This window comes from Corylus avellana, chromosome 3, assembly GCF_965113065.1.
Source record: "Corylus avellana chromosome 3, dhCorAvel1.hap1.2, whole genome shotgun sequence".
In the NCBI taxonomy this organism is placed as follows: Eukaryota; Viridiplantae; Streptophyta; class Magnoliopsida; order Fagales; family Betulaceae; genus Corylus; species Corylus avellana.
Window position 1 is genome coordinate 26,490,432 of NC_142492.1, and position 16,127 is coordinate 26,506,558.

Below are 16,127 nucleotides of genomic sequence, written 5' to 3' on the forward strand. Positions count from 1 at the left end.
TGGAGGGTTTCTCTGTTCAAACCCCACAAACAAAGTTATTGTCTCTTCTTTTGTCTTCAAAGTAAATAAAGGCAGAGATGGATTGCTGATATGGTCATAATATATTATCTTCTTAAGCATTTTGTATGCAAATTCTTGCCCAGTAAAATAATAATAATAATAATAAAAACTGCAAATTCTTCACAGAGGTAGGCTTAATGTTGATAAGGATATGCTTTCTGACGCCGAAAGCAACACAACTTTTGAAGAAAAAAGAAAAGAAAAACACATTGGAGTATGGCCAATAAACCACCATTGATGGGGTTACCAATTAGAAAGCAAAAGACAAGAATGATTGTGTCACGGGTGGAATCTCTTATCATCACGGATTCACGAGGACTTCACAATTAGCATACTAGTTTACATGCTGAGCTGGGAACCAATTTATATATATATATATATATATATATATATACACGGTAAAGATAAACTGGCACGCCAGCTATTTTTTTTTTTTTTTAATATTAAAAAATTAAAAAAAAAAATTTGCCTGGTATGCTTAGCACGCCGGTGTTGTGTAAATCACGTCCCATATATATACCCACTAAAAATCTCTTTTTAGGCAACATTTGGGAAGGAAGTATTTTCAAAATTACTATTCATTAAAAAAAACAGAAAGCCCTAAAAAAACAAAAATTGAAAAATTATGGGTGGCCCAAGGGCAGAACTACCATTTGAAATTGGGGGGGGGGGGGGGGGTGGAAGGTTAAAATTAAAAAATTTAAGGTTTAAAATTATAATTTGTAAAAAATTTTAAAGACTTTTTTTAAATTTTTTTTTTTTTTTTTGTGGAAAACATGGGCCATGTAGTTTTACCCTTGAATGGCTCGACCACCTTATTTTGGCCAATGAAAGTGGTCAAACTATCCCCAAGCCCTTGGGGTGATTCGGTCACCTCAGACCAGTCACAAGGGACCACCCTCATAGCCTTTGGGGTGGTCCTGGCCACCTCTTTTTGGCCATTGAAGATGGTCGAACCCATCGTTAGAGGCCATTGGGTGTGGACTGAAAAATAAACAATATAGGCGGCGGCGCATGCAACAAACACACGGGGAGGGATGGAGTTGATAGGAACAATAGAGACCGGTCGTGATGGAGATGTGGAGCATGGGCGGTGGAGAGGAGTGAATCACAACAAATCTAGCTTCTAAGTTGCAAATAAAAGAGAAAGAAAACATGAAAAATACCAAAGAAAAACGAGAAAAGAGTGAGGGGTTTCCTCCTCCCCGAATGGCACTAAAAGAAAAAAAAAAGGTCGGAAAGAGAGACGAGCTCTAAAGAGGGAGACTTAAAATGATTAAATTTGGAAAAATAAGAAGTTTGAATTAAAAAAATTTGGGTAAAAATATAGTATAATATAAAATAAATAATCTATTATGAGAGAAATGTGTATTAATAAGGGTTACAAAGTAAATATTGAGATAACAATTAATGAATTTAGTCAACCACTCAATTAACTCAACCAACTTGCCATTAAAAAAACGTTTTCCAACTTGGAATCTTCTTAACTTCCATAATGTATTTGGAGTAGAATCCATTTTTTCCCTTGACCCAAAAAAAAAAAAAAAAAAAAAAAAAATCAAAATTCCTTGTGTTTATGTTGTCTCTAGTTGGCTTTCAATAGTTTAAGGTTTTTTTTCTTGTGACAGGGCCAAGAGATCCTCTATAAATCTTGTTAAGCAATCTCTGAATACGGGAATTCTGGCGTTGATGTAGTGAAGAAATGATGACATCCAGCTTTCCCGTTGTGTGAAAAACGGTGGGTAACTGAAAAAGACATGAAGAGAGAGAGAGAGAGAGAAGCACTCTTTTTCTTTCCTTTTTAATGAAAGACATTGACAAAAGCTAAATCCTTTTACTCCTACAGTTTTCCTCTCACATGGGTCACCCTTCTATGTGCTCCCAAGTCAATCATCAAATCCCAAAACCAATATTTAAAACAGATAATAACAAAAAAAAAAAAAAAAAGACTTGAAGATTAAATACTAAAAACATTATTAATTTGAAACAGAGCAGCCTTAACAGATCAAACCCATGATATGCCCACTTTCTCTACTATTAAAATACTGAAAAAGACATATTCTTTCCTTTTCTCTGTTTTACTTCACCACCCACCTTTGCTTCCTTCTTCTACACACGCCTCCCTGTTTCTCTCCCCTCTCCCTCTCACCATCTCCCTCTTTCTGTTCTGAATTCTTCAATGGCTACTCTTGAGGATATTGGAGTCTCAGCATTCATTAACATACTCACTGCCTTTACCTTTCTGCTGGCATTTGCTCTCCTCAGAATCCAACCCATCAATGACAGGGTCTACTTCCCCAAATGGTACATAAATGGAGACAGAACCAGCCCAAGGCGCTCCAGGAATTTTGTGGGAAAATTTGTCAACCTCAATGTCATGACTTATTTTACTTTCTTGAACTGGATGCCTCAGGCTATGAGGAGGAGTGAGGCTGACATTATAAGCCATGCTGGTGTGGACTCTGCCGTTTTCTTGAGAATTTACACTCTGGGGTACTCTCTAGTCTCTATTCTTCTGTTTTTCTTGCTTTCTAAGGAATTTTTGGATGTGGGTGTTGTTTGTTTCTCGAGAAAGTGGAGTTAGTAGATACAATTTTCATTGTTCTGTGTTGTATATGTTGGTGCAAATTGTGGAAACAAATTTGGTGAACTAGGAGGGGAATAATTAGTGCTTGTGTGAGATTTATTTCTGGGGTACTCATTTTTCCTTTTCTTTCTTCCTTCTTCAATATTTTTGGTCCACGGTAGTGTTTTGTTTCTTGAGAAAACGTTTGAAATTTGGAGCATTTGCATGTAGTTTGCAATGTTTTGAATTATATATGTAGTTCTTGTTGTTGGTGACATAAAATTCTTGACTTATTAGTTACGAAAATAATTTTGACTTATATAGTGTGAGAACTTGAATTTCAAGTCTTTGACCTCTGCTGTTGTGCTTAGACTTTTCAGTTGAAGCTGTTCACCCAAAAATTGATTGTCCAGCTTTATCTCTTTTCTTTTCTTCTACGTATTTTGTTCTGGTTTTTGCTTTCTTATAGAGATTATTTGAAAACAAAAATATTTGGAACGGATAAAATATGCAATTTTCATGCTTAGCTTTCATATTGAGCTTTGTAGTTAAAAGTTGCAAATTAATACAATTAATTATGGTAAGCTCAATATTGTCTTGGAATATATAGGTTTATTTGGAATATAAGTTCGCATACATGTGGATATTGCTCGTATTTGTAAGAAAAATTCTTGACCTTTGCAATGGAAAAGTTTTAAATTCTTGTATTCATCAAAAAAAAAAAAAAAAAAAGGTTTGAAATTTCCCAGTTGTCTCTTTGTATTTATGCCATTGTTATCTAGCTGTTTTCTTTACAACATAATACATAATTACCTTGTTTTATAGCTGGGAAAAGAATTGAAGACAACTGCCACTTCAGCCTATAGTGTCATCAGATTAAGAGTTTTCGAATTCTTTCCCCATAAGGTTCTATATATTCTTTATTTTCCTTAATCTTTTGGTGTTCAATAGTTCTGGCTATTGAATAATTGCAAATTATCCATTTTTGTAGAGAAACTCTAATTTCCCTTCTTTTGCATTGAGCTTGGGTACTCAAGCTTTTCTACAAGAAGATATTGCTTGTTTTAATTCTTGGGACTTTGTACTGGAATGTGAACGTTTGAATTTCCAAGTTCCTCCATATTTTCCTTCTCCATCTTTGTCTTTTGTAATATTTCTTTGGCCATATCTATGCGTACTGGTTATGTATTTTTCCCTTCCTCCATTATTTATCTACAGTTTCATAATTTTGGTACTAAGAATATCTTTGAAATGCTTTCTTTGTTCAACATTTATATAAACAGATTATGGTGCTTGAAATTTTTTTTTTGATAAGTAAAGTTGTCCGTAATGAATATGAGAAATTGCTATAATGAGTCTCAATGTATGCGCCAAACTTCAATTAGATGTGATGTGCTTTATTGTAGTGTAATTTTACATGGAAATTAAGTTCCTTCCAAAAATTCCATCTTGGTCCATATGAGGTCATGAGCTTACACATCCGTATGATTAAGACTTTTTTGGTCCAGATGGAGTCCATATGGTTCAATTTCATATTCTCCAAAGTTGTGAGCTTTGGATTATATCATCCGATCAATATTCACTCAGGAACATTGTTTTCTGCAACCCCAAACATTGGGGTTATAGTGCAAAGCGAAATCAAGAAACAGAGGAACAACAATACAAAAAGAATACTTGCATTTTGCATTGACTTTTAAGTTTTCCGTTGATTCATTAACTCTAGCAAATAATCTTAATCATCATTTCTTTTGATTCATAACCTTGGCTGAGGCTTTGAGATTTAAAATTCTGTATCTGCTGGCATTTTTATAACTAAATTTTTCTCTTCTATCTGACAGGTTAAAAATTTTTGTACCGATGACAGTCCTGGCACTTCTTATCCTCATTCCAGTCAATGTATCAAGTGGAACATTATTTTTCCTCAGAAAAGAACTGGTCGTGAGTGATATTGATAAGCTTTCAATATCAAACGTTCGTCCGGAATCTATAAGGTAATTTAAGTTACTCCAAATCTGTAGTCTGTACACTTGATAATGATAAGATATTTCTATGCTGGTGACTAGCTTAAGTGTTGAGTTTACTAGAGCTTTTGAAACTACTGAAGGAAGAAGTGAAACTACATCAGTGCCTATTTTGCAGTTTGTAGATGAGATATGGTCATACAGGCATTTGGCATTAAGTTAGAATAAAATCTATGTTAAAGGCATGGTTATTTTAATATTTTGCATTAAATGGTATGGAAAGTATGGGTTGAGCGTGGACATCAGCTTTCTGTGATTGTCATACTGTCGTTATTCACAATTCTATGTATGGTTCTACCACTATATTATGAAAAATGAAGGATTGCAATGAATTCTGTGATTAAACTAAAATTGTTTGGTAGGCCAATGGCCATAAATTCCTTAAATGGGTAAATCTCATCTTTTTTTTTCTTCAAGAATTAGACTTAGACCATAAAACAGATCTTTAAGTAAAATTCTATTGAGTAAGAAGAAACAGTTGGATCTTCTTCATGATCACCTTTAGATCACTGTAAATGGAAATCAAATTTAAACTTTTTACTTTTCATCTCTTTCTTGTTTGTTATACTGCTAGTACCCTACCACACATGTTTTGGTTAGCAAAACCAGTTGATACAAACAATAGCAATGATTTGTGCCTAGCATGTGTTTTTTCAAATAGAAAGATAGGCAAACAACAAATGTACTTTGGATTGGGGCCCTTTTAGCCTGAATGTTGTGTGATGTAACAACCAAATTCATTTGAGTGCTCAGGTCTCAAATTCATTCAATCTGTTATACAAAGTTCAAAATCGGCTTTAAGAAGAAAGAAAATTCTAAATGAATCCTACTGAAAAACCAAATGTTCAATTAAGAGAATCTATTGAGTCTAAAGACGTTGCTAGAATTTCTCTTGGAGTCAATTTTGGCCATGGCGATGAGATGGAAGTGAAAAATGTGATGACAAAGCACACATCTTAAAATTGTATGCTTTTATACGTCCAATAAAAACTGAGTAAGCCAATAATTTGGTAATGATACCTAAAACAAATGGTGAGTTCTCGTAACATTTATATGAGATTATGTCATCTTAGAGATTTTCTTAGTTTTGCAGAACCATGATGGACTTCCTACAAATCAAAGCCTCCCCCCAATATTGAAAGAACAAGTTTCTTGGAAGGGCTTGTTAAGATTCAGAGTAGCTCTTTTGACTTGTAACATTGAAGGCTGATGTTATCTTAGTCCTTCTCATTCAGACAATTTATTTAGGTTCCTTGCTGATGTTGGACTGCAAAACAATCAAATTTTATGTTCAGTGTCTTAAAGCAGTTCAGAGTTCTAAGTTCAATACTAAGAACTTGTGATATGAATTCAGTTTTCTTGAAAGCTAGAATTTATAGTAGCATTATTACCTGTTGCTCTATTTTTTTCAATGAAATTTTCTCCACCGTAATCTTGTAACTTTTTTTTTTTTTTTTTTTTTTTTTTTTCTTTTTTTAATATCAACTCTCTTTTAAAACAGATCTCATTTTCATTAATACTAATTTTAAAAAATTCTAAATATTTAAATTTCAGGTTTTTTTTCCACATAGGATTGCAATACTTGTTCACAATATGGACTTGTTACATGCTATACAAGGAATATGATTATGTTGCGTCAATGAGAATGCATTTCTTGGCTTCACAACCCAGGCGTGCAGAGCAGTTCACGGTGAGTTGGACTAATAATTTCTCTGTAATTATCTGAGGAAATCGTAAACGGTTTTTTAGTAAAAGGAATGAGTCATGTGATTGTTTATCAATTTGCTTGTCGTATATTTACTCAATAGCGTGCAGTTTGTCAGTCATGCTTCTTTTCTTCAGTATTACTCATCTGGGAGGACATTGTTACATGTTTTCATTCTATTTTCTTAGAAGGCTTGCATAATAGGCATTGTGTGTAGTATAATTGAAGAAAATCATCAAGAGGTACATACAAGAATATTAAAGCACAACTCAACTAAGTCTTAATACCAACTATTTGGAGTCAGCTCTATGAACCTTGTAGCAACTAAGTCTTTTGCCACCGTACTTCTGTAACTATCTGTTTGTCATATCCTTCTTCATTATTTTTGTCCATGTTATTTTGGTCTCTCTTTGAATTTTGGTTTCCTTAGCTTGAATGAAAAATCATACTTTCGCACTGTATTTTTTTTTCCCCTCATCTGTACATCCAGTGGTCTTTGTTGGACATGACAAAACCATTCACTACTCTTCATTCCTTATCCTTATTCTATCACTCTTGATAGTCCCATTCATTCGTCGCAACGTTAGCTAAACTCATTTTCTGAAGATGTTACTTCTTACTAGTGCAATGTTCTATACCATCAAGCATAGCTGGTCTTAGAATAGACCTATAAAATATTCTGTTTGAGTTCATGAGTTTTCATTGACCAAACAATGTTACTGATGCACTTCCCACTTCATCTACACTGCTTTCATCCTCTAGACAAGCATTCTCTTTAATTATCTTATGAATAATAAACACAAATTCCTCAAATAATCACTCTTGGTATTTCTTGACCATCTGTTTTTACTATCCCCATATCTTATATCTAATCATACTAAAATTTGCATCTTTGTACTCAGTCTTAGGCCTAATTAGTCTAAAATGTTTTAGGGCCGTCCGGTAAAATTTTAAGAGTTTTGGTTTTGAAAAGGTAATAGAGTGGTGTCTAAATATGTATATTAATGTACTCTTTGTGGATTCTCTAGGTAATTCTCTCCCTAACAAGTATGATACATCAATGATGATGCCTATTAAGTTTTAATTATAAATGTAGTAGGGACATTTTTGCAAGTTTAATTGGTTTTTTATCAGGCTTTACACATTTCTTTCTTGCATGGTTTACACTCTAATAGAACTCTAATGAATGGTACAAGTGTGATACATTGATGATAAGAATTTAAGTTTTAATTGTAAAAGTGTTATAACAATAAGTTTAATTGAGTCCAAGCACTCTTTGAACTTTGATTTATTATGATATACATTTTGTATTTCTTAGATTTGTCTTTGAAAATTTTTCAGAAGTCTTGGAGTATTATTTTATATTTGCTTTTATTTTTTGCAGGTAGTGGTGAGGAATGTGCCACATGTTCCTGGACACTCAGTGTCAGATAGTGTGGATCACTTTTTTCAAACTAATCACCCAAATCATTATCTCTGTCACCAGGTATTATATTTTCTTAAAGCTATTTAATGGCTAAACTTCAATTTCCATATAATTAATTCTGATCCAACTGAGATAATTTAATGAACAAACAATATATGATGATGTTTGTGTCTTTACTTTCCCTATAGATATTTGTTCGTTTATATATTTTCCATGATGGCTAGCTTTGTCTTTATTCAGGCAGTGTACAATGCAAACAAATATGCTAAACTCGTGAGAAGAAGAGATAGGCTGCAGAATTGGCTGGACTATAACCAGCTTAAGTTTGAAAGGCACCCAGAAAAGAGGCCAACTAGAAAGGTAGTCTGTTCTTATGAACTGAAATCGCACAATTTCATTTGTTGAATATATATCTATCCAATTTTTTAATCCATCAATAGATTATTGGGGCTTTGGATTTGATGGTTTAATCTATTTTCATTTTCAGATAGGATTTTTGGGGCTTTGTGGTGAAAGTGTTGATTCCATTGAGTACTACAAACAACAGATTAAGCAGCTGGATAAAATAGTAAGTCATGACCTTTTACTGATTTTCTATCTATTTAAACTTTTGTGGTATTTTTCTCTTCAACTGTTCAAAGATCCTCCTTAGGATGAGTTTCATTTGGCTCAGCATAATCATACAGTGTTCATTTCTTTTCAAATTGTTGGATTGCTTTAATTTAATGTCTGCATCTTTTCTGTGATAGTTGATATCGGAGCGCCAGAAAATTGTCAAAGACTCAAAATCTATTCTGCCAGTAGCTTTTGTTTCATTTAATTCCCGTTGGGGAGCTGCTGTTTGTGCACAGACACAGCAAAGCAAAAATCCTACACTTTGGTTGACAAATTGGGCCCCAGAACCTCGCGATGTTTTTTGGCGGAACCTGGCCATACCATTTGTTTCTTTAAGCATCCGGAAACTTATAATATCATTGTCAGTGTTTGCTTTGGTGTTCTTCTACATGATACCCATTGCATTTGTGCAATCCCTTGCAAATTTGGAAGGTCTTGAAAAAGTTGCTCCTTTCCTCAGATCTGTGATAGAACTGTAAGTAAACTTAATTGGATTTATGTTTTGTGAACAATATGACTATGCAAAATCTAAGAGTTACGATACCTTATTTGCTTCATGGGGAAAGACTTCTCATGTGAAAGTTATTTAATTAAATTGCTTGAAACCTGTAGCATTCTCTTTTGATCACTTGGCAAAGACAATATACCTTTACATCTTCAAAAAATAAAGTATGACAGGTGTTGTTCTGTACTTGGTTCATATCTCACCAAGAAAAAGGCTCATATTATTGTTTCATTCTCTTCTTCTCATCATTACTAAATATCATGAGGATGGGTGGTCCTTTTTCTTTTCTATCTTTATAATTATAGTGAATGTTTGAGTTAGATTACCACCATCAACATATGTTGTGATTTAGAAGGTCTAACTTACCAAAAAAAAAAAGGAAAGTTGTTTAGAAGGAATAAGAGTTACGGATCCACCATACCTTACAGCAATTTGAAAACTTAAATGGAAGGTTCTCCATATGTGTTGGAATGCGAACTGGTTATGCTTATCCTGATTTCTAACAATATTAATAAATCAGAAAAGCCTTGTGAAGGCCAAAATATCTTGGTCGGCATAAGCAAGAACTACAGTGCTGTAAAATGACAGATATTCTGTTGTTGTTTCCATGAATATACATAGGGAAAATTACAGTTTACCCCCCAAAGTTGACAGCGTTTTTCAATTCGAACACCAAAGTTTCAATTTTTGCAATCCACCCCTCCAAAGTTCCAATTTTTTGCAATTTGACCAATTGTATCCAAAATTTCTCATATTGTCCCTAATTTTTATTTATTTTATTTTTTATAAAAAATTAAAAAAAAAATTCGGGGTGGCTGCCATCTGGCCATTTTTGCACCTCCAAATTTATTTATTTATTTTCATAAAAAATAAAAATTAGGGGCAATATGGGAATTTTGGAATAATATTGGTCGAATTGAAAAACGCTGTCAACTTTGAGGGGGTAAACTGTAATTTTCCCATATACGTAAATGGTTGATGCGAACCGTTTCTTATCTGTTTATTTTCCATGTGGCCTTTTAGCTTATTCATCAATGGTGCTTACTTTTTTCTTTGTGATGATTATAGTTTCATTACATGTGCTATTTGAATATCTTATTTATGTTGCTTTTGTTACTTTGTTATGCTTTAAAACTAAAGGAACTACCATTGTTAGTAGATACTATGAATTTTCATACTGCTACAACTAGGTAGTAGATTCAGTTATAAACCTTTAAAAGATGTACTCATGTTTGGAATCAACTGAATGATCTTTGGTGCTTTCTCACCACTACATGTGAGACATGGCCTTTTTCTTATATCATGGTCACCATAGCAGCTCAACTCCAATAGTTTTTCATTTAATTCTATGCATTTTCCTTCTGTCCATCCTTAACTAGAAGCTTGTTGTCAATCTTGTGCAGGAAATTCATTAAGTCATTCTTACAGGGCTTCCTTCCAGGTCTAGCCCTTAAAATCTTCCTTTATATTCTTCCAACAGTTTTGATGATCATGTCAAAAATTGAGGGACACATAGCATTCTCAACACTAGAACGGAAAGCAGCATCAAAATACTATTATTTTATGTTAGTGAATGTATTCTTGGGAAGCATTGTGACTGGAACAGCATTTGAGCAACTGCATTCTTTCCTTCACCAATCGGCTACCGAGTAATATTCTGTTTTATTACTTGAGCTTTTATTTCTTCCATGTTTGAAAATTTTACTGTCAATATTATATCACTGTCTTGAGTTGTAACTTTCTTAATGTGATTTTCTCTTATAATGCCAGTAACCTAAAAATTATCAAAGTGGACCACATATTTGCATTTTTAATTAAAATTTCAATTTTGAAAATGACTATCAAGTTGTAAAATTTCTTCTTTGGTACAAATCTTTGTGCTTTAAGTAGTGGCAATTCAAGTGTAACAAGATGGAGCAATAATATGCTCAGGTTTTAATATGTATAAATTTCAACAGCAATTACATTTTTGGCATTTATTTAGAGAAATGGTGTACAGTTCAAATTATATGATATCAAATTGTTAGTCCTGTTCTGCACTTCAGTTTACCATTCAAAAAAATATCATATTCCAATGAAAGGGATGGGATTATAGTAGATGTCTAATTGGAATTCTATTGTTATTTGTGATGCTAAATGTGTTTCTTATTGATGTTTCTAAATTTTCTTTTTTCCTTGTTAGGAGGACAAACTTATGGTATTATGAATATAATATAGGTTTTACTTTTAAGAAATGCTGCTATGTTTGCTAATGTTTTTGGAAAGTCTTTTCTCTTTTCAAACACAAAAACACACTTTTCAGAAAATATTTACCAAGCAGAACACTTAAAAAAAAAAAAAAAACACAATACACTTATCCAAAAACAAACACAACACATTTTTTAGAAGACTTTTCACTCCTTATAGGAATATTTTGAGAAAATATGAGCTTATTTTTTCAGGATTTCCAGCCTGTTGCTTACAAAAAAAAGAAAAAAAAAGAAAGGTGGCTGCACAGGCACCCCAACAGTTCAAATGTGGCCATGCGACCACCCTCTCTCCATCCCCTCTTTTTTTTTTTTTTTTTGTTACCTCTGAAAAAATAAGCATGTATTTTCTTAAAGTATGCACGTTTAGCATCTATTTTTTTTGGAAAACACTAAATCCAAAACAACACTTTTCAAATGTGAACTCCACCAAAAACACTTCTTAACTTCCATCACATCAAAAGGTCTTTTCGAATCAAAACACAAAACATAATTTTCAAAGCACTTACGAAACTTACCCAACGTTGTTGTCTTCTTTCAATATTTTCTCTTAATTATTCATTCATTATTTTAATGAATAAACCATTTTGATATTAAAGAGGTCTTTGTCATAGAAAAGAAACGAAAAGACAACAAGTAATGTAAAAGATAAAAATAATAATAATAAAAAAAATCTTTTCATTTTTTGTTTGGAAAAAGAAAGACTTTATACAAATACCATATGTGTATTGCATACATATTCTTTAAAGCAGTGGTTTCTCTTTTTGGTAGAAGGCCCGCATTATGTTGGCAAAGATCATGTTGCATAAGATTTTGCTATTTGGAGGTACAAGTTTGTCAATTATCTCCATAATGAAATTGGGAAAGCCAGTAAAAGCATAACAATAAGAAGAAACAGTATGAGGATCATTGATGAAGATCATCATCAGGAGGAAAAGGGTGCCTACTCTAAGTCCAGTGGCAGAAGGGAGCTTTTGAACGTAGAACGCTCCATAAATTATGGTAATACAGGCACATCCTCTAGGTGTGGGAAAGGCAAGGTTCATGTTTTGTAGCGGCGAGTGTTCTGCGGGTTTCGTGTTTTAGGGCTTTTGGGTGGGTTCTTCTAGTGTTTGGTTGTTTGGGTCTTTCTTTTGCTTTTTCTTGTTAGGTGTTCCTGTTGTATACTGCCTGTGTACGAAGGGGCGCTTTATGCCTTTTTATAAACTTATCGAAAAAAAAGATAAGCAGAAACAATAAAATAGAGATTCATTATAATTCCTTTAGCATTTTATCCTGAACTATCTATGAAAAGTAAAAATACTATAGCATTGGTTTCTATGTGCCAATTCATTTTTCACGAAGAGTAAGGGCTACCATTTTGCACCACCTCACTTCATTACTTCTGATTGCATTCATAAAAAGTATTAGCTGCAACATTGCTTTTGGATAATATACTTATGGTATTGATGGATAGCTGCATTTAATTTCTTATGCAAATAATTTTATTATAAAACATAACATCATTCCAATCTTTATGGTATCTGATATCTTTCATGCAATTGTTCTACTTATTTTTGTATTGCATCTAAGCAGAATGATTTTTCTATGTTTTTTATATAACTATGATTGATGCATCCAATGCGATTGACTTTTTTGGAACCTCACTCTTTGTTATAGGATTCCGAGAACCATTGGGGTCTCCATACCAATGAAAGCTACTTTCTTTATTACATATATAATGGTTGATGGGTGGGCAGGCATTGCTAGCGAGATTCTTCGGTTGAAGCCGTTGGTAATATTCCATCTAAAGAACATGTTTCTGGTGAAAACTGAAAGAGACAGAGAAAAAGCAATGAACCCTGGGAGTGTCGATTTCCCAGAGACTCTCCCAAGTCTCCAATTGTACTTCCTATTGGGGCTTGTGTATGCCGTGGTTACTCCGATCCTTCTTCCTTTCATACTAGTCTTCTTTGCTCTTGCCTACTTAGTTTACCGCCATCAGGTCAGTTTATCCACAATCCTTGCATTTTGTTTACTCTTTCCCATCTGTCTTAACAACATTTATTAGAATCTTGAATTGAATTATAATAACTATGTGGTTAAGCAAGATAGCCAAAACGATAAATTGGGCTTAATATGTGTAATTAAAAATGGAGTATCTAGGTTTTGGACTTATAGGCGCTAGTAAGGATTATAATTTAGGACTGAAGTACCAGGATTCTCAAGAATGATTAAGAAACATTCAATATTTAATGTGCCAGATGAAAGAACCCAATATTAAGGAAAGCGTATGTAAGGATAATTAGCTAATAATTAAAATCTATTTGCAATCACAACATTAATAAAAGAATATTCAAATTAGTGATTTAACCTGAAGATGAACATATACTTATCAAAATTTGTATAGGTAACAGATTACATATAGAGAGCCTGGTGACAAACCAAAATCAAAGAATAATAATAATAAAGCAGAAAATTGATATTTGTATAACTTGTTTCTATGATCATATATTTGTATTAAAATTTTTGGTCTTTTTATTTTTTTCAATAATTCTTCTTGTAATTATAGACCCTGTTTGATTACACAGATAATCAATGTCTACCATCAACAATATGAGAGCGTTGCTGCATTCTGGCCACAAGTCCACAGCCGCATAATAGCAAGCTTGTTGATATCCCAACTTCTTTTGATGGGACTGCTGAGCACAAAGAAAGCTGCCAATTCCACTCCTTTGCTTGTTGTTTTGCCCATATTGACATTATCATTCCACAAATATTGCAAGAATCGCTTTGAACCTGCATTTAGGAAATACCCACTAGAGGTAAGCTCCAAACTATGCCAACAATTAACTGCCAAAAATTTTCTTTACTCGTACATGTCTTTTAGTAATATTTTCAAGCTAAACAGCTCTACAGATAATAAAATGAAATTAACCATCCTTCTACTTGAAACATGTCATTAGGCTTGATGATAAAGTTTACTGATGGTTTTACTTGTAGTTTGGCTCAAGTCTCTTCAAGGCATTTAGAATTTATATCATCATCTCCTTTTGAGCCCCTCCTCTAACTACCTACCAGTAAAAAGAACAGGGATGAATTAACAAAGCAACGTTCCCGTTAGTTACTTGGGTTTATAGTGAACCAGGCAAACCAATCTTAATTTTCATGAATGGAATTTTGTGTTGTTGGGGCACAATTCCTTCACTGTCTTGAAGTAGTTTTTCAATTCTTAACATTTTATTTGCTTCTAAAACTGGTGTCTGTAACCTTATACATCCGACAGCAGTTAATAGAAGATTGTCTGTCACATGGAAGCAAATAAATTGTTTTTATCACAGCTTTTGAATGTATCAAAAGCTGAGACTTTTTATATTAAATAGTCGGCGTTTCTTGACACATTAAATCATGTTTGGAAGAAGCCCCTTTCTGGATGCCCATTATGCCAAAGGAGGAGAAGACCTGCTGCACTAAATGTTAGCATGTGCTAGAAGTAGACAGATAATTAGACTGCCCTTTCTGCCTTTATTTGCCTCCTAAATGTCCACAACATTTAAGTAAGTCCATTATGTGTTCATTTCCTTCTGGATAACATTCAAATTAGACTAATTGTTATTATCACTGTTCTGTGATAATATAAGGGCATTGTGAGAGTTCAAGGGGATCTTTTTTTATTTGATGGTAATGGCTGTACATAAAATCTATAAGCTTTGTGCTCAATGATATTTCTTTTGTGATGGCTTTTGATTTGTCTTTATTTGACTTGAAAAGAGGCATGAAAACTTGTATCTGAGTACTGATAAATTAATTTGCCTCTGTTCCTTCTTCAGGAAGCCATGGCAAAGGACATATTGGAGGGGACCACAGAACCCAACCTAAACTTAAAGGCATACTTAGCTGATGCCTATTTGCACCCAATTTACCGGTCATTTGAGGAAGAAGAGGAGTTAGTTCAGGTCAGACTAGACAAACATCAAACCCAAACAGTCAGCCCCTCAACAAGCGAAATCAGCTCCCCGTCCCCACCACGCTACGTCCATCATCCGTCCTCCCCACCCCGTTATGTATATCATCCCCCCTCCCCACCTCATTATGTTGATCATTCATCCTCCTCACCCCAATATGTTTATGACCACTTCTCCCAACCCCATTATGTTGATCATCCATCTTCCCCACCCCAATATGCTTATGACCCTTCCTCCCCACCACACTATGTCTATCATTAAAGCTTGAGCCTTGAACTGATTATAGTGGTCTGCTTACAAGAAACCCTAACCTATTCTTCTATTTAGCGTGTTCGCCGCCGTCCATTGAGGTTGTGTCAATTGTAATTATTGTTTTATGAATGTAATTGTAGTTGGGTTTTGGCATTTTTCTTCAAGTGTAGTGGAGGTTCTGCTTGGTTTGATTGTCAAGAAGCTAGACTTGAAAGCTAATAGTATTAGAACGCCCACTCAATTTCCAATATCTTTTTTATGATTTCAGCGGTTTCCTTTTCCTGTCTTTTCTTGGAAATCTAATCAAGAAGCATCACTTCTGAAAATGCATGAAAGCAATGTTCAAGCACTTGAAAGAAACATGCATAACTGACTTGAATTACTGAGCATTTGGCATATTATTGTGATTCATCATTTGGTAGTAGTAGCCTTAATCTAAAAATTCTAGCACTTGGGTACGAGCAAACCTATTGCTTGTTTGGAATGGATTCCATAGAAAGAAATTTAGAAAACGCAGCAAACAAATTTATATGTCACAATCTTTTTCTGTTTGGTTCCATAAAAACTGCCATAACCTGTAATGTTAAAAACAAGAAAAAGGCAAATGCGAATTTTAATTTGATTACTAGAGTTTGAAAGTTACAATCAAGTCAAATAATTTTTTTTTAAAAAAAAGTGCAAACAAGTGATTTTGCCAATCGAAAGTGACAGAAAGTGTTAGCAAGGCAATTTTTGGATTAAAGAACAGGAGTATTAAGAGAGAAGTTTTACAAGTAGTTTCAGGTTA

The 16,127-nt window shown here is 33.7% G+C and overlaps 1 protein-coding gene across 1 annotated transcript; it reads left to right on the forward strand.

The window, feature by feature from the left end:
• Positions 1–2,058: 2,058 nt before the first annotated feature.
• Positions 2,059–15,620, forward strand: LOC132173725 (early-responsive to dehydration stress protein (ERD4)). The gene is made up of 11 exons (XM_059585311.2): positions 2,059–2,553; positions 4,465–4,617; positions 6,202–6,337; positions 7,737–7,838; positions 8,019–8,138; positions 8,266–8,346; positions 8,528–8,868; positions 10,302–10,547; positions 12,804–13,128; positions 13,715–13,948; positions 14,954–15,620. Exons 1-11 carry the CDS (start codon positions 2,240–2,242, stop codon positions 15,347–15,349), a joined length of 2,448 nt encoding a protein of 815 aa, XP_059441294.2. The 5' UTR covers positions 2,059–2,239; the 3' UTR covers positions 15,350–15,620.
• Positions 15,621–16,127: the final 507 nt, after the last annotated feature.

Bases quoted from the DNA above. Each gene is read 5' to 3' on its own strand.
- LOC132173725 (XM_059585311.2), top strand. From the start codon at position 2,240: ATGGCTACTCTTGAGGATATTGGAGTCTCAGCATTCATTAACATACTC. The intron at 6,338-7,736 runs GTGAGTTGGACT...TATTTTTTGCAG, and splicing joins GGCGTGCAGAGCAGTTCACG to GTAGTGGTGAGGAATGTGCC. The intron at 13,949-14,953 runs GTAAGCTCCAAA...TTCCTTCTTCAG, and splicing joins TTAGGAAATACCCACTAGAG to GAAGCCATGGCAAAGGACAT.